This window comes from Hylobates moloch, unplaced genomic scaffold (genome assembly GCF_009828535.3).
Source record: "Hylobates moloch isolate HMO894 unplaced genomic scaffold, HMol_V3 SCAFFOLD_5, whole genome shotgun sequence".
Lineage (NCBI taxonomy): Eukaryota > Metazoa > Chordata > Mammalia > Primates > Hylobatidae > Hylobates > Hylobates moloch.
In genome coordinates this window covers 105,141,365-105,162,809 of record NW_026652280.1, presented here as the reverse complement: position 1 = coordinate 105,162,809, position 21,445 = coordinate 105,141,365, and the positions used below count along the sequence as shown (strand labels likewise).

Genomic DNA, 21,445 nt, shown 5'->3' with positions numbered 1-21,445 from the left:
CATTTTTTTGATATTTCTGCCAAAAATGCACAACCTCAATCTAATAATGAGAAAACATTAGATAAACCCGTACTGAGGGATATTCTATGAAACAACTGACCAGTATGCTTAGAAAGTGTAATTTAGTTAATAGTATTTTACCAATCATAATTTCCTGGTTTTGGTGTTTGTACTGTGGTTATGTAAGAAGTTAATATTGAAGGAAGTTTGGTAAAGAGTATAAGGGAACTCTCTATTTTTGCAACTTTTCTGTAAGTTTTAAATTTCAAAATAAGAAGTTGAAAAAGTAACAATTTTCTTAAAATCTATAATTCAAACCTTATTAATTTATCTTCCTCTTTATTCTCAGAGAGGCCAAATTGGTAAGTTCTCCCATGAGTTGACTAGTGTCACTGGCAGAGGAGCTAAGAATAGTTCTCCATGGGTCAACTGTCTTCTCCATATACTACATGCTTCTATAAGGAGATTGGATGATGACAATACACCATAATCTGTATCTGTAAGTAGTAAGAACAACTATTTTAAAATGAAAGGATTCAGTCTTTTCTCTTAGAAGTATTCATTAGTTTTTTGGTTTTTTTTTTTTTTTTTTTTTTTTTTTTTTGAGACAGAGTCTTGCTCTTGCCCAGGCTGGAGTGCAGTGGCGCGATCTCTGCCCACTGCAAGCTCTGCCTCCCGGGTTCACACCATTCTCCTGCCTCAGCCTCCTGAGTAGCTGGGACTACAGGTGCCCACCACCACGCCCGGCTAATTTTTTTGTATTTTTAGTAGAGACAGGGTTTCACTGTGTTAGCCAGGATGGTCTCGATCTCCTGACCTCGTGATCCGCCCGCCTTGGCCTCCCAAAGTGCTGGGATTACAGGCGTGAGCCACTGCGCCCGGCCAGAAGTGTTCATTAGTTTTTAATCATGAAATAAAATTATTGCCCATGATTCTGAAGTTCTGTGTCTTAATACTCTAAGACATTATATACAGTGAAACAGCATTCTGTAAGGATTTGTCCAATAAAATACTTTTCATTATCATAATGTTTTAAACATGTAGACTCAGTAATCCTTACTCTAAGAATGTAGAGATATAACTGTGCTAAGGCAATAAGTATGAATAAACAGAAATGTATAGCTAGCTAACATCACAACTTAACTCAAAAGGTCTGAACCAAGCCTAAAACAGAAAAGTATGACAAGTGAAAGCACTGCCCAAATGCCCTTGGAGCATAATTATGAGCCCATTTTAAGGGGCAAATACTAATAGAATTGGATGAAGGATCGTGGGACAGAAGATTTAGGCGTAAAGAATAGTATTAAAGCTCAACAGGAAGAGAACAAAAACTACTCAACCTCCTTGTATTCGCTCAGCCCCCAATAATCTTGACCCTCTACTGCTTTGCTACTCAAAATGTGGTCCATGGAACGCCAGCACCAACATCATCCGGAGCTAGTTAAAAACACAGGATATAGGCTGGTGCCTTTAATCCCAGCACTTTGGGAGGCCAAGGCGGGGCCAATCACTTGAGTCCAGGAGTTCGAGATCAGCCTGGGCAACATGGAAAAATCCTGTCTCTACAAAAAAATACAAATAAATTAACTGGGCATGGGAGCACACCTCTGTAGTCCCAGCTACTCAGGAGGCTGAGGGAGGAGGGTCCCCTGAGACCAGGAGTTTGAGGTTGCAGTAAGCCGAGTCGTGATTGTACCACTGCACTCCAGCCTGGGTGACAGGCTGTTTATTTTTTGAGACTGGATGACCCTGTCTTGAAAAATAAAAATAAGTAAATAAATTAAATAAATAAAAATACATTATGTAATAAGACCTCATCCCAGATCCATTGACTAAAAAATCTTCATTTTAGCAAGATCCACATGTGATGAATCCCCAGGAGATTTGCATATGCACATTAAAGTTTGATCAACATTTCCCAAACACATTGAGTTTTAAGGAAATAAACGATAAGATATGTCATACCACATTAATCTCCAAATTGGTGGTTTAAGTAGCTTGGTATTTCATTAGACAGCCTTTCAATCTCACTTTAGAAAAGAAAAGCACAATAAAATATGCAGTATAAAAGGTATTTTAGGTATTCTTTATGCTTATCTGTCAGTGTCTAGTTAGGAAAAAATATTTCTCTTACAATAAATTTCTTATTTTATAATTTTCTTACAAAATATACCAAATCTGTTTTTTAAAGTAAATAAATTACGTATTAGACATTTTTAAAGAATACTGACAAATTAAGGTACTAATGGAAATACATACTTTCTTACTTTCTTTTTTTTTTTTTTTTTTTTTTTGAGACGGAGTCTTACTCTCTTGGCCAGGCTGGAGTGCAGTGGTGTGATCTTGGCTCACTGCAACCTCTGCCGCCCAGGTTCAAGCGATTCTCCTGCCTCAGCCCCCTGAGTAGCTGGGATTACAGGCGCCTGCCACCACACCTGGCTAATTTTTGTAGTTTTTAGTAGAGACAGGGTTTCACCATCTTGGCCACGCTGGTCTTGAACTCCTGACCTCATGATCCACCCATCTCTGCCTCCCAAAGTGCTGGGATTACAGGCATGAGCCACCGCACCTGGCCACTTTTCATATTCTTTCTTTTTCTTTTTTTCTTTTTTTTTTTTTTTTTGAGACAGAATTTCACTCTTGTTGCCCAGGCTGGAGTGCAATGGCACAATCTCGGCTCACTGCATCCTCCTCCTCCCAGGTTCAAGCGATTCTCCTGCCTCAGCCTCCCGAGTAGCTGGGATTACAGGCATGCACGACCACACCCGGCTAATTTTGTATTTTTAGTAGAGACGAGGTTTTTCCATGTTGGTCAGGCTGGGTCTTAAACTCCCAACCTCAGGTGATCTGCCCGCCTCAGCCTCCTAAAGTGTTGGGATTACAGGCATGAGCCACCGTCATATTCTTTCTTTAATGCCCAGTCTAGGTAGGGAAGATAAATATCTACTAGTATGTTCATTAAAATAAACATAAAACTCGGCTACTCTCGGCACACTGCCTATGGAGCAGCCTTGCTCTTCAAAGAGAGGGGGAAAAAAAAAGAAAGAAAAATTATTTAAATTTTTTTTGAAACATAAACATAAAAATAACAATGTAAATACAAAATATTCAGCTAAAAGTTGGAAGGGTTCAGACCAATATGAATTACACGATCTATTACATCTGTTTGCCATTGCAAACAAAAAAAAACCAGCAGTCTTTTTGATTTAGAATATTTTTAGTCATCTCAACCATTTCATGAAATAGAAGATAGCTTAAAAGAGAAAAAAAATCAAGGATAGAAGGAGGGCCATATGTTCTTATTTAATATTGGCATATAAAAGAGAAAATACAAGTAATATTAGTGTGACTCCTTCAGTGATATTTCAATGCCTCATCTCACATATTTTTAGGCTATTAGGTGACATCTAGGGCTGAAGGATTTATTCACCAGTTAGCATCTGTTAGGTGATGAACTGTGTCCCCCCAAAATTCCTGTGTTGAAGTCCTGACCTTCAGTATCTCCGTATGGGATTGCATTTGGAGAAAGGGTCTTTAAAGAGGTAATTAAGGTTAAACGAGGTCATTAGGGTGGGCCCTAATATGATTGGTGTCCTTATGAGAAGACATTAGGACACAGACACTACATAGAGACCATGTGAAGACACAAGAGAAGACAGTCATCTACGAGAGGCCTCAGAAGAAACCAACCTTTGACACTTGACCTTAGACATCTAGCCACCAGAACTATTAAGAAAATACGTTTCTATTGTTTAAGCTACTGAGTCTGGGGGTACTTTGTTATTGCAGCCCTCTCAAACTTATATAGCATCTGACATAGAAGATATGCAATAGGTATTTACTGAAGGGACGAAGGTTACAGTTTATCCAGCAATTAATTCTGCCCAAAGCTGAGGCTGAAGGTTGACTTTCCACCAGTAGAGTCAGATTAAATATTTATTATGCAGTAAGACAGGCAAAAAGCTATTATTAAATATGAGGAATATCCACATACCCTCTACCCATCTTAAGAAATGAAGCATCAGCATTATAGTTGAAGCACCTGTGCTCTGGTTCCCAGTGGCATCGCTCTTGCTCCCATGCTAGAAATAACCACTAATTGAATTTGGTTATCATTCTCGTGTAGGATTTCTTTTTTCTTCTTTCTTTTCTTTTCTTTTCTTTTTTTCTGAGACAGGGTCTTGCTGTCCCCCAGGCTGGAGCGCAGTGGAATGATCATGGATCACTGCAGCCTCAAGCTCGTTGCACCCGGCTGATTAAAACAAAAAACAAAAAAAATTTTTTTTTTTTTAATTTGTAGAGATGGTGTCTCCCTGTGTTGTCCTGGCTGGTCTCAAACTTCTGGCCTCCTGCAATCCTCTTGCCTTGGCCCGCAAAGTGCTGGGATTATAGGCATAAGCCACTGTGCCCAGGCACATGTAGCATTTCTTCATACACCTATCTATAGGTTTGTAGCCCTAAACAATATACTATTATTTTTTGCATGTTTTCAAATGTTATATAAATAATATCATACTCTACAAGGACTATGTATATTGTTTCTATATCCCTACCATCTTTTTGAGAGTCAACCATATGGATGCCCTTAACTCTGGTTTGTCTTAACTGCTAAATATGAATATAGTATTTTGTTATAAAATCATACCATGATTTATTTATTTATTCTTCTGTTGATGGACATTTAGGTTGTTTTCAACTTTTTTGCTATTATCAGCAATACTGTTAAGAACATTCTCATACGTGTCTCACATATATGTGAGAGTTCTCTAGGGCAATGATTTCCAATTCCTTTCATGACTGCACATAGGAAATCTTGGAAAAGCATATAGGTAAAAAAAGGAGGCTGTTCATAGCCAGCAGTGACCTACCCAGGGGCTCTGGCTGCCCCTAGCCTAATAACAAGTGTGGGGACAAGAGTGACTTTATTTTAAACGCTGATCTGCCACATAACTTCTGACTAACCCCGAGTCTGGGAATGCCTCCAGAATGTCTAAATGATGTATTAGTCTTTATGTAAGAACTTTTATTCACTGTAAGTTTCCTCCTAAACCACACTTGATGCTATTGCAGAAATCATAGGCTGTGACGCCCACAGCCACCTACATACTCCTTCCAGGTCACATATACTTTCCCTAAGAGATAAGCCCTGGGTCTGGGAGGTTTCGATGCAGAGATCTACCTGACATGCAGCTGCCCAAGGCCATATTTTCTGTCTGTACATTCCCCTAATAAATCACTCAAAACTGACAAACTGGGTTTGTCTGCCTCCTTCTTTGCCTTCTCAGCTCCTTCAGCATTTGGGGGCCACTTTGCACATATGGCCCTTTCACGGAACAAAGAAAGGAAGCTTCTTTGGGAGTTTCCATGGAAGCAAGAGGGATATATACCAAGGGGAAGAATTTTTTAGTACAGGAGTATGTATAGTATATCTTTAGCTTTTTAATGTCCACATTGCTCTCCAAAATGTTATACCAATTTTTACACTTCTACTAGCGACATATGAAGTGTTGTTCTACATTTTCACCAACACTTGGTATTATCAGACATTTTAATTTTTGGATATGAAATGGTAATTCTATTGTGACTTTAATTTGCATTTTTTAGATTACCATTGAGCATCTCTTCGCATGTTTACTAGTCATTTATTTCATTTTCAGTGAATTCCCTTTTCTAATCTTTTGCCCAAGAAATTATGTCTTACTCTGAGCAACTGTTCTTTTCTACCTGTGTTAGCTAGGAATCTCTCTTAAACAAAAGCACATTCTATTTTATATATCAGAGCAACTTACAAAACTATCATAGTGCACAGTCTACATTTTGAAAGCTGCTAATCTATACAATGGTCTAGAACTGATTAAAAAGTGAAGGGGGGAAACCTGACATACATTTGTTTTCTTTTTCTTTTTCTTTTTCTTTTTTTTTTTTTTTTGAGACGGAGTTTCACTCTTGTTGCCCAGGCTGGACTGCAATGGCGCATGATCTCGGCTCACTGCAACCTCCACCTCCCGGGTTTAAGCGATTCTCCTGCCTCAGCCTCCTGAGTACCTGGGATTACAGGCATGCACCACCACGCCCAGCTAATTGTGTATTTTTAGTAGAATCAGAGTTTCACCATGTTGATCAGGCTGGTCTCAAACTCCTGACCTCAAGTGACCCGTCTCCGCCTCCCAAAATGCTGGGATTACAGGCATGACCCACTGAGGCTGGCCCTGACTTATATTTATAACAAGCTCAAATCACCAAAAATTTCACTCAGACTAGATCATTTCATCCTTGAGAATGCAAAGATCTTATTTAACTAAATTTTCAGTTACTCAGGTCTCTGGGTATATTACCTGTAGTTTCTGCAGATAGAAATGGTTCTAGGCCAGGCATGGTGGCTCATGCCTATTTTCCCAGCACTTTGGGAGGCCAAGGCAGGCAGATCACTTGAGGCCAGGAGTTCGAGACCAGCCTGGCCAACATGGTGAAACCCTGTCTGTACTAAAAATACAAAAATTAGCCGGTTTGGTGGCGGGTGCCTATAGTGCCAGTTATTGAGAAGGCTGAGTCATGATAATCACTGGAACCCAGAGGCAGAGGTTGCAGTGAACCAAGATGGCACCATTGCACTCCAGCCTGGGTGACAGAGCAAGACCCTGTCTCAAAGAAAAAAAAGAAATGTTTCTTGCTGTGGAGTGGTCACCATACAGAAATCCAGTTTCTTTGGCCATCTCAAAATGTTGCAAATGGTGAACTTATTTGTAATCAAAAGTATGAATTCAGGATCATTATTTTAAAGGAGTCTGCACAGGATTTGATAGCTGGTTGGTAGTCATGCTACAAGCCAACTCAGCTATAATATTCTCACTGTGGCTATTATCAATTTACCTACTCAGAAAGGTGGAATCACTGAAATTATTGAATGTGCAGACAGAACTGTTCATGCAGATAATTTTTACTCAATGATTTAAAGCTATTAAATGCTTTTACTACCATAAAGCTCAGCACATCACAGTTGGTGAACTGTGATGAAAATCTAACAAATTCTGTTTGATTTGAGGCTGCGTAGACACTAAGCCTCTGAAATCACTTGAAGCATATTTTTCCTAAGTTTTTTCTTCATAAAAATTGCATGTTTTACAAATTATGATGGAGCAGGTCAAATCTTCCCATTAGTATTTCTATTATTGTATAGTAATACAAGATCAAGTGTTAATGGAAATTATATTTAGAAGCTATGGATGACATTTTCTGAAATTGATTCTATGTTTAAATTTTCTTGTCAATGGGAAATACATATAACCATAAGTGAAAAATAAGCTAAAACACATGTTTATCTTTTGATTTCTAATAATCAAAGCTGATATTTATTGAGCATTTACTATGCACCAGGCACTGTGTAAAATACTTTTTTGCACATTATTTCATTTAATTCTCACAAATTCATGAGGTAGGTTATGTTATCACCATTTATCTGATGAGGAAATGGTTAAGAGAGGTTAAGAACACTGCACAAATACTAGTTGTATGACACAAGCAATCCTTTCTTTCTCTTTCTTCTTTTCTCTCTTCTCTTCTCTTCTCTTCTCTTTTCTTTTCTTTCTGGCAGAGTCTCACTCTGTTGCCTGGAGTGCAGTGGCATGAACGTGGCTCATTGCAGCCTCGACTTCCAGGGCTCAAGCAATCCTACCGCACGCTTTTCAAGTAGCTGGGACCACAGATGCACCCACTACTCCTAGCTAATTTTTAAATTTGGAGTAGAGACAAGGTTTAGCTATGTTGCCCAGGTTGGTCTCAAACTCCTGGGCTCAAGCAATCCTCCTGCCTTAGCCTCCCAAAGTGCTAGGATTACAGGCACGAATCACTGTGCCTGGCCAATACTGCCATTCTTTATGCAAATATTTTTTTCAGTTGTTATCAAGTAGGAAATCTAATTAACTTCAGTTTCATTGAATTTCATCTTTACTTCCTTCCTATCCATGGCTTATGAGAGAAGTGTTAACATGAAGCAATAAGGATTATGGTAAATAGAGAATTAATAATCGAAAATAACTAAGAGTTGGCCATATTGTTGTTATAATTATACTGAAGCTTATTTGCATATTCTTTGTTTTGTGTTGAAGCCTTGAGCTCTGGTGGGGGAAAATCATGATTTTGATTAAACACAAAATGGACAGTTAAACCTCTAAATAGTATACACGGAGAAAGCTGAAGTACATTTAATTATTTAGATAATCATTCCTGATTATTTAACTTACATATTTACAAGCCTAAATAAAATGTACAAATGTAAATAGTGCTTTTTTTTTTGGAGACAGGTCTCACTCTGTCACCCAGGCTGCAGTGCAGTGGCACACTGTAACCTCAACCTCCTGGGCTCAGGTGATCCTCCGACCTCAGCCTCCCAAGTAGCTGGGACTGGAGGCGCTGGCCACCATGCTCAACTAATTTTTTGTATTTTTTTGTACAGACAGGGTTTCATCATATTGCCTAGGCTGGTCTTGAACTTCTAGACTCAAACGATTGGCCTCGCCTTGGCCTTCCAAAGTGTTGAGATTACAGGAGTGAGCCACCTGCCTGACCAATACTGCATTTTTTGACTTCCTGTTTTCTATCCTTAAAGCACTGATTTCTTGCACCCAGTGAAAACAAATTTTTCAAGTTGAAGATTTTAAGTTAATGTAGTCATTCATATTTGAAGGATGTCATGATTTATTTTTTAAATTTAATGTCTTTACTATTGAAAATATTTCTTGTTATTATAGTTTATTTATACCCTAAATTAAAAATAAGTAGTCACTTCATATTCTGGATTTGCTGTCACTTGCCCACAACAAAACAAGTAACTCTGGGTTTATACTGGATGAGTCACAAAGCAAGAGCTTGGATTTTATCATTGGTTTCAGTTCTATTTTTAGAGGTATGGGGATACAAAAAGAAGTTCTTAATTTGGAGACATTTAAAATGGCTTGTGTGGTTTTCTTCAGGAAGGAAGCATGCTGTCTAACTTCAGGACCATCACAGCACCCTTTAAATATGTAATAATTATTTTGTTCAAAATGTTTATGTTCCGTATCTTATCACTCAATGTATAAAATATCACTGCCACTGACATCAATGAAATTGTATGCGAAGTGGAATGAGTTAGTAAGCTGTCAAGTAGATATTTTCCTCCTCCCTCAAAAAGTTATGTGCCAAGTATAAATCATCAAAAGGATGCAGATTCTTTCCATCTATTGCTTACAGACTGACTATTGTTTAAAAAGGCACGAATTTCATAGACAAGTCTTTATCTCCTTCTTTCTTAAAAAAGCACAGAAAATGGGGAAAAAATCTTCTATAATGCAATCTAAATTATAGGTAAGAAAAATAAAAACCAAGTGACATGGGAGATTGGCAGTGAATTTTCAAATATCAGTAATTTACAGGATTTACAGGATTTTCATTAGTGTTGTTTCCATGTTTTCTGTAAGATATGAACATTTAAATTGATAAGAATGGAATGTTCATATAACATTTCTTTTATCCATTTAAAGATTCACATTTTCACTTTAATATATAACTTAAGACTTTTCTTTCAAAACACATCTAAAAATTAGTAAAATGCCTAAAGGGAAGCTTTATTTACTTGGTAGAAAAGCTGAAAAAAAAAAAAAAAAACGTATTCTTCACAATTTCAGAGGTGACAAAAATCTCTTATATTTCAGTAGTTTCTGATCTCCCTTAAGGGATTTGAAAATTATATATAATGTTGCATAATCTTAAGCTAATTAATGTTAAAGTGCTATTGGTTTATTTTAATTGTGTACTTCTTACAATATAATATAAGAATTTGTTTGGTAATCCTGAATCTATTGACCTCACAAACACTGGTCATTATTTTGGTGGAAATATTCATAAGCATTTTTAGTTACTGATTTCTAACAGTTGTTTCTTATTATCTTCCTCATTTTACAATTCCCCAAAGTAAAGGTGCGAAAAACAAATATCTACCCTCCTTTTCGACAAATGCCATGATAGAGGGGAGACCTGTGTGGTGTAAACACAAATGCAGACATTTCGAAGTTGATGGTTTTAAGATTCAGTAAAAACTTGAGAGTTTTGGCTTCAAATCCCCACGCTAGTTTTAGTTCTACCGGATACGTGTCCCCTACCCATTTCAAAGGACCCAGTCACCTCGGCTCTTGCCTGCAGTTTCAGCGTCCCGCCGGAGTTAGAGCTGGCAGAGTCCAGTTGCTCAGAGCGCCGAGGCGGGGGCGGGGCAGGGGGACGCTTGCAGGTCCGGTGGTCCAGCGGGCTGCGAGCCCCCACGGCCGACCCTAGCTGCAGACCCTCCTGGAGAACCTCAGGCCTTTCCCCAGAAACATCCCTAAAAGGCGTTCCCTTTGTTCATTCATTCAACAAATATTTGTTCAATTTCATATGCCCCTCTGTCTTGGGAAAACCAATTCGGGCCCCTGCAGCCTCAACACAGGGGCACTGTTCCCGCCTATTAATGACCCAATGAAGCCGGGAAGACGAATCTCGACCACTGTTTCGCAAATACCGCGTGTGATTTATTAAATGCCGTGTCTCCGAGTCCCAAGTAAGTGGCCGGGAGCATTATGCCACCTCCCTTGCCCTCATCTCTCATTGCCATGCAAGAAAGCGTTAATGGCAAATAGGGCACGTAGCCACGCTCCGTCGTTCCTGCTTCCAAGCAAACCTTGTGCCAGGTTCCTCATTTCGCGAGGCTCCACTCTCTTGGGTTTCGGGCTGCGGCTGGGCCTCCAGGCCCAAAGGGCAATAGGGGTCTGAGAGTCCCGGCCTCATGCATCTTCAGGCCGCAGGTGGGTGGAGAATAGCGCCCGCGCGTGGCAGCGGCCCAGGGCGTCTCAGCCGGATTTTTCCATCCTCGGGGTAGGCTTGGTCCCCTGTACACTCCAGCGGAACTACAACTCCCAGCACCGTGGCTGCCCGGACTCCCGGAAGCCGAAGCCCGGCTGGGAGGAAGCAGCTGAGACCCGGCCAGCAAACGGGGTTAATTTAGCCAGAAAAGCGGGCGGGAAGGGCTGTAGGGTACTTGTCAATTCGCCGCCATGAACGTGGTTTTTGCTGTGAAGCAGTACATTTCCAAAATGATAGAGGACAGCGGGCCTGGTATGAAAGTACTTCTCATGGATAAAGAGACGGTGAGTTTGCTTTTGCTCAGCATTTGTGAAGGAACCCTCTCAACCTTACAACAGCTGGTCCCATTCCACTGTAGGACTTAGCATTTAATTAAAGATATGAAAATGAGGATCGGTTTGTGTGGAATTGAAAAGTTGTTTATATAAAGCTTGCCCGGTGGATTTTCAGTCTAAATGGCTCCAGCCACTGCCCAGAGACTACTTCTACCCGGAACAATTTATTGGAATCAGAAATCCTTTTCTAAAAGTCTCCGCCAAGAAATCATTAGTATGTTAGAGCACTTGGAAGACTTTGGGATGGGCCTACTGTTCCCACTCAACATTGTGTTTTTAAAGTAAAGCTATTGGAGCTCAAGCTGAAATGACAGGTTATTTGTTGGCCACAGACCAGAAAACAAAACTCTTTAAGGTGATAGAAAAAAATATTTTTGGAAACTTATGGATTGTTCCTGTTCAAAGAGAGCATGTTTTTTGTTTTTAACCTTGAAGCTTCAGCTGAAAGGATAGAGCGTATTTTTCATTCTCGTATGTTACCTACCTGTTTGGATGTTCAGTAAATGTTATTCCATATATTACTATTTAAGTTATCCAGCTAAGTATTAATGAAAAAAGAGGGTTAGATATGCTACTTGTTTTTATTATTCTAGACTAGCATACTTTTAGTTAATCCTTTGTTTTTACAGACTGGCATAGTGAGTATGGTCTACACACAATCGGAGATTCTACAGAAGGAAGTGTACCTCTTTGAACGCATTGATTCTCAAAATCGAGAGATCATGAAACACCTGAAGGCAATTTGTTTTCTTCGACCTACAAAGGTACTGCATAAACTGAGCTTCCATCTGCCCAGGCAGATGCAGAACACTCTGATCTGAAAGCATTAAGAAGGCAAAATAAATTTGTATTATCGTAATTTGTGGCATCATAATTATCCTGGTTCATCAGTGTTATAACCTTCATTTTTCTTGTTTCGTTTCCATATTTCAGTTGACCCCTTAGAGCCAGTTCTTCCTTCAAGATGTCTTTTAGGTTCACAGCCATTCCCATTGCCACTAATGAACTACTCTTAACAGAGACCCACATTACTTTATTCTTGGATTAACCTCCGTATCTCTCACATTGAACACCATCAACACTTATATACAGCTATGAGTGTCTTGAATCTTTACCATTTTATTCACATTTATACTCAGGAACCTGTGGTGGCTTGATGTTACTTCCATGATTAAAATCTATATTTAGTCCAGCAATTAAAGCCCTACTTTGTTGGTTTGATCTGCCCATATGTATCCAGCCTTCCTATGTCCTAGGTCTGCTTCTCTATAGCCAGCTAGGCTACTATTGGAATGAGCAATTCTACATGCTCATTCCTGTTCCCTGTTTGTTTTTTCTTCCACTAATTAAAATTTCTTTAGCCGGGCGCGGTGGCTCATGCCTGTAATCCCAGCACTTTGGGAGGCCGAGGCGGGCGGATCACGAGGTCAGGAGATCGAGACCATCCTGGCTAACACGGTGAAACCCCGTCTCTACTAAAAATACAAAAAAAACTAGCCGGGCGTAGTGGCAGGCTCCTGTAGTCCCAGCTACTCGGGAGGCTGAGGCAGGAGAATGGCGTGAACCCGGGAGGCGGAGCTTGCAGTGAACCAAGATAGCGCCATTGCACTCCAGCCTGGGCGACAGAGCGAGACTCCACCTCAAAAAAAAAAAAAAAAAAAAAAAGTTCTTTGGCCATTTGTGACTTTTTGTCCATCACCTAAATCTAGCTTGAGTCTCTCCTTTAAAAAGCCTTTCCTATTTTAATATTATTTGTTACACTTTTTTTTTTTTTTTTGAGATGGAGTCTCGCTCTGTTGCCCAGGCTGGAGTGCAGTGGCGCAATCTCGGCTCACTGCAAGCTCCGCCTCCCGGATTCACGCCATTCTCCGGCCTCAGCCTCCCGAGTAGCTGGGACTACAGGCGCCCGCCACCACGCCCGGCTAATTTTTTTGTATTTTTAGTAGAGACAGAGTTTCACTGTGTTAGCCAGGATGGTCTCAATCTCCTGACCTCATGATCCGCCTGCCTCGGCCTCCCAAAGTGCTGGGATTACAGGCGTGAGCCACCATGCCCAGCTGTTATACTTTCTTGATTCATATTCATATTCTTCAACTCTAATGCATTTTATCATGCTTGTACATATGAACTTTCCAAAATGCAAATTTGATCATGACACTCCTGCTTGAAATCCTTGAATGACTTCTCATTGCTTTTCTGATAAGGGCAAAACTCCTTAATTGTAGCCTTCAAGGTGCAGCATGGTCTGGTTTCTACCATTTCTCCAGCATCATTTCGAACCATTCCCCTTTTGCACTCTGCACCTTAATCACCCTATATATATCAATCCGCTATATTCCCCTTGTTCCGTCATGCCACAGGACATTTGCATAGTCTTCTTCCTCTGCCTGGAACTTCACTTCTTCAAGTAACCCTTCCCTGGTTTTGCTGACCAGGTCAAACCTGCCCCTTATATGCATTTACAACACCATCTTTATCTCCCTATTGTGTGTCATGGTTTGGACTTTTATATGGTTTATGTGATTACCAGCAGTAAGCTCCATGAAAACAGATGTGATATGTTTTCTCACCCTATATTCCCAATTCCTGTCACACAGTGGACACTCAATAAACAGTTGCTGAATTAACGAACACATGCTGTGTTATAATAGTTTCCAATTATTTCATATTTGTAGCTCTTAATCATGAAATTTTGGTTCAAGAGATATGTTAGAGATCATCTAGTTCATTATTTCCTGATGTTTTTTATTAGAGAAACTCTTTCACTGCTATGTACTGTCTCTTGAACTCTTTTAAGAATCTTTCCTTTTGGCCGGGCGCAGTGGCTCATGCCTGTAATCCTAGCACTTTGGGAGGCAAAGGTGGGCGGATCACAAGGTCAGGAGATCGAGACCATCCTGGCCAGCATGGTGAAACCCCATCTCTACTAAAAATACAAAAAACAACAACAACAACAACAAAAATTAGCCAGGCATGGTGGCAGGCGCCTGCAGTCCCAGCTACTAGGGAGGCTGAGGCAGGAGAATTGCTTGAACCAGGGAGTCAGAGGTTGCAGTGAGCTGAGATCCGCCACTGTAGTCCAGCCTGGCGACAGAGCAAGTCTCTGTCTCAAAAAATAATAATAATAAAATTAAAATTTTAAAAATTTTTAAAAAATGAATCTTTCCTTTTTCTTTTTCCTCTTTTATATATTCTCTTTTGTCTTTTCCACATTGTCTGAACTTTTAGGAATCTTTTAATTCACTTTGTTATTTTTGCCTGGCACATTACGAGGAAATAATTGAGGTTTAAAAGATTTATTATTTAAATTTTTCGCCTTAAGATTATATTATAAAGTTAATTTGGATGCATTTTTAAATCTAAATTACAATTTTTCAAACCTTTTCCCCATTAATATGCAGTATACATTGCTTACATTTTTTTTAATTCTGTAAAGAAATGGAATTTTTAAAACAAATTAATATGTTTAGGGAACAATTTATATTGAAATTTAACCAGGTGTTATAGTATGAAAAATCAATAAAACCTGCATTATAATCTTATGTAATTGGAATCTTATATTTTGACCGTATAAAAATCAACTTTTTTGTTTTAAACTTTCATACTTTATTTTAAAATAATGTGATTATAGAAAAGATCTTAGCCTGCTACTTGCAAATACTTCACAAACATTGTAGTTGTGCAGAGTCTTACATCCCAATAAATTAAAAGCCAAAGTGAATATAATTAACTATATTTTCTCTTGAATGTTAATTTTTAAAGGAATAGACACATTTGATGTTCTATATAGGAATTTTGATCAGGCCAGGCGCAGTGGTTCATGCCTGTAATCCTAACACTTTGGGAGGCCAAGCCGGGTGGATCAGTTGAGGTCAGGAGTTCGAGACCAGCCTGGCCAACATGGTGAAACCCCGTCTCCACTACAATTACAAAAAATTAGCTGGGTGTGGTGGCGCAAACCTGTAATCCCAGCTACTTGGGAGGCTGAGACAGGAGAATTGCTTGAACCCAGGAGACGGAGGTTACAGTGAGCCAAGATTGTGCCATTGCACTCCAGCCTGGGCAACAGAGTGAGACTTCATCTCAAAAAAAAAATAAAAATAAAAATAAAAAATAATAATTTTGAGCAAATGAATACAATTTATAGACAAGCAGCTTGATGTGAGTTTGCAGAATTATAATGAATTTAATGTTGTGTTTCAACATCTGTGTCCTTTATATTCTTTATCTTAATTTGGCCAAAATGCAGCTGATTAATATTTAATATTATACACATATTATTAAATAATATATGATTCCTGATCATTGTATTTAATTTATCTCTTTTGTCTCCAGCCCTTACCCACCAACATAAGCACACTTAACCTAGACTTCAATATGCAGTAGATGCAGTAAATAAACAAATCAATGGGTGAATGCTTATTATTTTTTTCCTTAAGCAACTCTCCTCATATTTTGTTTGCTTGTTCTTCATTTTCTAGGAGAATGTGGATTATATGATTCAGGAGCTCCGAAGACCCAAATACACTATATATTTCATTTGTAAGTATGTTCACTTTTTCAAACACGTAACAACATCCCAGTTAGTGTGTTTCATTGAGCCCTTCATATCATCAATAACTTCATTGAATCTGTCACTGTAAAAGTCTAGTTTATTTAATGTCCTTCCAAAGTATTAAAAATCTTTTGACCTGCCGGGTATGGTGGCTCACACCTGTAATCCCAGCACTTTGGGAGGCCAAGGTGGGCAGATCACTTGAGGTTAGGAGTTTGAGACCAGCTTGACCAACATGGTGAAACCCCATCTCTACTAAAAATACAAAATTAGCTGGGCATGGTGGCACATGCCTGTAATCCCAGCTACTTGGGAGGCTGAGGCAGGAGAATTGCTTGAACCAGAGAGGCGAAGATTACAGTGAGCCGAGATCACACCATTGCACTCCAGCCTGGGCAACGAGCGAAACTCCATCCCAAAAAAAAAAAAAAATTCTTTTCACCAGTATTCTGTTTCAGAGGGCTAAATGTGATTTCCATTCATCTTTGATTGCTTAAATTAAAAATTTTACATTTTACTTTGCCTTTCAAGATGCTTTGTAAGTCAAAAGTTGTAAGTAGACAAATTTCACATCTCACTCCTGCCAAAAAAAAAAGTATATACTTATCCCTATTTTACACTTAAAAATTGAGGCATGGAAGCTGATTTATTTTTTGAAGTGGGAAGGTAATACTTGAGTTTGTTGGAAAAGCAGAAATTTACTTTACATACCAGATAAAAGCCTTTCACTTCTCTTTGTTACTATATTTAATGCATTGAAAGTATAAATCATCAGGTAGTGATCTCTTATGTGCACAACTTTCTTGGAGTGGGGATTATGTAGGGGAGGTCTGGAAATAAACTAGGTTTGTGTTTACTATACAATTTACATGGATTTTTTTGAACCGATACATTCAGCTGTAGAAGTTACATCCATTCTCCTCTAGATGTCATTATTTATCTTTATGTTAATAGTGTTAGTGTAGTCTATTTGGTAACATTTCCAAAACCAAGGACTAGATTTAACAGTAAGTAGGGCATTTGAGAAGTTTTAAAGCTTACTTAGAGGTATTAGAGTTTTAGGGTTTAGACTACAGTCTAAGACATACGTAATTTCTTTAGCGTATACTACTTAAATAGAATAATGATACAAAAGATTAACATTTGTGAAAAGACTATATATATATAAGAGCTCTCTCATATTTTATTTCATTCAGTTCTGTGTAGAATCGAAAAGTTATATAAAGCTTGTCCAGTGGGTTTTCAGTGCACGATGCCCTAAGAGTTAAAAATAGGCAATTTTATTAATCTGTGGCAAATTAATTTTTGTTTGTTTTTGTCTGTTTGTTTTTGGCTAATAGTCACAGGTTTCCTTTTTAAAATTAAACTTTCTATTTTGAAGTAATTGTAGATTCATGTGCAGTTTAAAAAATAATAATAATAATAATAATAATAATACAGAGATCCCAGATACCCTTTACCCAGCTTCCCCCTGTGTAGTATCTTACATGATGGTAGTACAATATTACAACCAAGATGTTAACACTGATACAGTCAGGATACAGAACATTTTCATCTCTATAAGGATCCCTTTTATTGCCCTTTTATTAGCTTATATGGACTTCTCTCCCACCCCAACCCCCTCATTAACCCTGGTAACCACCAATATTTTCTCCATTTTATATTGTCATTCAAAGAATATTCTATAAATGAAATCATACAGTATATAATCTTTTGGGACTGGCTTTTTTCACTCAGCATAATTCTCTGGAGAGTCATCCAGGCTGTTGCGTGTGTGTGTGTTTTTGTTTTTTTGTCTGAGAAGCAGTCTTGCTTTGTCACCCAGGTTGGAGTGCAGTGTCGCCATCTCAACTCACTGCAACCTCCACCTCCCGGGTTCAAGCGATTCTCCCACCTCAGCCTCCCAAGTAGCTAGGATTACAGTGCACACCACCACGCCCAGCTAATTTTTGTATTTTTTTTTAGTAGAGACAGGGTTTCACCATGTTGGTTGTCCAGGCTGGTCTCAAACTCCTGAACTTGGGCGATCCGCCCGCTTCAGCCTCCCAAAGTACTGGGATTACAGGCATGAGCCATCACACCTCACCTGTTGTGTGTATTAATAGTTCATTCCTCCTTTGAGCTGGAACTGCAAAAAAAAAGTTTTCTTAATTTAAAAATAGTTCATTTCTTTTTATTGCTGTGTACAGATTTTTATGTGAACATTAAGTCTTCATTCTCTGGGACAAATAACCCCCAGGAGTGCAACTGCTGAGTCATATGGTAATTGCATGTGTGATCTGCCCGCCTTGGCCTCCCAAAGTGATGGGATTACAGGTGTGAGCCACTGCACTGAACTTTTAAAGACATACAAAAGTAGAATAGTATCATAAGTTCCAATGTACCTATCAGCTGGTTTCAACAATTATTGAGCCTCACCCAATCTTGTTTTAGCTATACTGTCACCTACTCCTCCACCAATATTATTTTAAAGCAAATCTAAGACATTATATAATTTTATCCATAAGTATTTCAGTATGCATCTCTAAAAGATAAGGACTCATTTTTTAAAAAACACATTTCCATTATTACATCTAGATTAAAAGTGAAAAATAATTATTCTTTTTTTTGAGACACAGTCTCCCTCTGTCACCCAGACAGAGTGCAGTGGCATGATCTCGGCTCACTGTAACCTCAACTTCCCAGGTTCAAGTGATGTTGCCCAGGCTGGTCTTGAACTCTTAGTACTATTTTCAAATAACCATTCAGCGTTCAAATTTAAAATTGTCTTTTTTTTTTTTTTTTTTTACAGTTTTTTAAAATCGGGATCAAAGTAAGGTTCACACATTGCTGTTGGTTGATATGTTAAGTTTCTTAATCTTCTATATAGGTCCTCCCACCCCTGCCCCATGCAATTTATTTATTGAGGAAACTGTTAAGTTTTCCACAGTCTGGATCTTGCTGATTGCATCCCCAGGGGGTAGTTTAACATGTTCCTTGAAGTTTAAAATATTCCTCTATCTTCTAGTTCTGTAAATTCGTAGGTGAATACAGAGCCTTAATTGGGTTGATTCCATTTCTTCTTGGCAAGAATATAGGTGGTATTGTGTGCTTTCATTGGCTGTTTATTCTTTTGATATTAGCAGCTGCTGATGCTCAATGCCTGGGTCCATTCAATTGATTCATTGGGGGTTAGAAAAAATGATGATATTCTAATTCTGTTATTAACATTTGTTAGTTATTATTGAGCTGGAATATTTTCACAAAGAAAAATTTTCCCTCATCTATTTGGTTACCTGGTAGTACAGTTTATATATAAAAGACAGCATGAAAGTTTACTTCTTTCTCCTTATTTTCAATAAAATGACTTACTTCCCTAGTATTCTCATTCTCCAATTCCTCCAATGGAGTCTTGCTCTATCGCCCAGACTGGAGTGCAGTGGCCTGATCTGGGCTCACTGCAAGCTCTGCCTCCCGGGTTCACACCATTCTCCTGCCTCAGCCTCCTGAGTAGCTGGGACTACAGGCATCTGCCACCAGGCCCGCCTAATTTTTTTTTTTGTATTTTTAGTAGAGACGGAGTTTCACCATGTTAGCCAGGATGGTGTCGATCTCCTGACCTCATGATCCACCTGCCTCAGCCTCCCAAAGTGCTGGGATTACAGGCATGAGCCACCGCGCCCGGCCAGTCCTTTCAAAAAAAATATATATATATAATCACACTCCGGGGACTGTTGTGGGGTGGGGGGAGGGGGGAGGGACAGCATTAGGAGATATACCTAATGCTAAATGATGAGTTAATGGGTGCAGCAAAACAACATGGCACATGGATACATATGTAACAAAACCTGCACATTGTGCACATGTACCCTAAAACCTAAAGTATAATAATAAAAATAAATAAATAAAAAATATATATATATAAAATTATGAATTTGTGGATTAAATATATTTGTGCTACCCATTCCAATTTGAAGGTCACTTATTCATTAGGCTTTAACCATCAGGCCCTTTTACATATATTGCAGCAGAAATTATCTCCTTTGAGTCAACCCCAACTCGTGTGTTTCAGATTTCAGTAATGTGATCAGCAAGAGTGACGTGAAGTCATTGGCTGAAGCTGATGAACAGGAAGTTGTGGCTGAGGTTCAGGTAAACATATTGGTCCTGTAACACATCTCATATGTTGGCCCTTTTTAAATATTTGAGTCTAAAAGTAAAAAATAAGGAAAGGTCTGTCTCAAAAGAAGTTTTATTATGAACACTTGAATATGTTTATCACATAAGTGAGGAATATTGTTTTCAGAGGCAGCAAATAAACTAGTTTTGAATTTTTCAGAAGGATGTGATAGGTGATAAATGAATAAAAAGAATACCTGTTTTAAATTATATTCTCTCATGACAACACATTGGACAGCAAAGTTCTTTTTTATTTGAGTAGAACTTTATATCTCCTATTAGCAGTATTTTATTTTTACTAATTGATAAGTATGCATAGAGGTCTCCAGAAATATAATGTGTATACCTTTACAACTTTTATTTGTTAGATTTATTATTATTGCTACTGTTTTGTAATTATTTTAATTCTCCCACGTTGACTGTTGTTACTCAGTTATTAATTGAACAATTTTGTATCTCTTTACACCTGTATTTCACCAAGATTGGCTATATCATATTATATCACTTATGAAAATGTTACTGCTTGATACAATCGAAGTTTATGGAATGACTATTCTTGGTGCTTTATTTGCAGGAATTTTATGGTGATTACATTGCTGTGAACCCACATTTGTTTTCCCTCAATATTTTGGGTTGCTGCCAGGTATGGAAGGAAAAGTTTAATTTATCAGTCGAGAGTTAATTCAGCAAATAATTAGACTTGTAAGAGAAAATTCAAATATTTTCTCTGAATATATGTTTTTAACAAAAAGGGTCGAAATTGGGATCCAGCCCAGCTATCTAGAACAACTCAAGGGCTTACAGCTCTCCTTTTATCTCTGAAGAAGTGTCCCATGATTCGTTATCAGCTCTCATCAGAGGCAGCAAAGAGACTTGCAGAGTGCGTTAAGGTATGGCATTACCTATTCCTGGTTCCAAAACATAAAGGCCATTCATTTCTCTATCATATTTCAGAAACTAAAGGAATAGTTTATTTACAACCAAGGAGATGATTGTATGTTAGGTTTCCGAGCAAAGAGGTAGGTATATGTAATTTAAAACAAAAAGCAACAATTAGAGCTAAGATTCTTAGGTTTAACCCAAGAAACATTCACAGACTATTTAACTTTTTTTTGGTCCAGTTAAACCACTTATAAAATAGGGTTTCATATCCTAACCTCTTAAATAGTGTGCTACTAAACTTTGTGAGACTTTTGAATCCTTCATGTGGAAGATCTATGCGGGTGCAAAGAACTATTGTTAAATGTAGCGTTTATTAATTTCCTATTTATATCATTTCTATGTGTAACTAATTGGTTGCACAAACCATCTTTCTCTCTCACCCACAGCAAGTGATAACTAAAGAGTATGAACTGTTTGAATTCCGTCGGACAGAGGTTCCTCCATTGCTCCTTATTTTAGATCGCTGTGATGATGCCATCACCCCATTGCTAAACCAGGTACAAAACCCTTTCTTGGTGTAATAGAAGGATGATTTTAAGTGATATTCATCAAAATACAGATAGGGAAGTAAAAGCATGGTCCATTT

At 38.4% G+C, this 21,445-nt stretch overlaps 1 protein-coding gene across 5 annotated transcripts in view; it reads left to right on the top strand.

Moving 5' to 3' along the window:
• The first annotated feature begins 10,979 nt into the window (after positions 1-10,979).
• The window catches only part of VPS45 (vacuolar protein sorting 45 homolog), an 81,358-nt gene continuing 70,892 nt past the window's right edge, over positions 10,980-21,445 (top strand). For 4 of the 5 annotated variants that reach the window (XR_009213629.1, XR_004248272.2, XM_058439352.1 and 1 more), the window contains exons 1-7: positions 10,985-11,153; positions 11,834-11,968; positions 15,686-15,746; positions 19,811-19,890; positions 20,492-20,560; positions 20,670-20,807; positions 21,246-21,356. Coding sequence is in view for 3 of the 5 variants with exons in the window: in XM_058439352.1 (XP_058295335.1) it covers positions 11,061-11,153; positions 11,834-11,968; positions 15,686-15,746; positions 19,811-19,890; positions 20,492-20,560; positions 20,670-20,807; positions 21,246-21,356 (687 nt within the window). In the remaining 2 variants the exon portion in view is untranslated. Of the gene's footprint in view, positions 11,154-11,833; positions 11,969-15,685; positions 15,747-19,810; positions 19,891-20,491; positions 20,561-20,669; positions 20,808-21,245; positions 21,357-21,445 lie in introns of all 5 variants that reach the window. The other variant, XM_032154831.2, reaches the window with a different exon arrangement.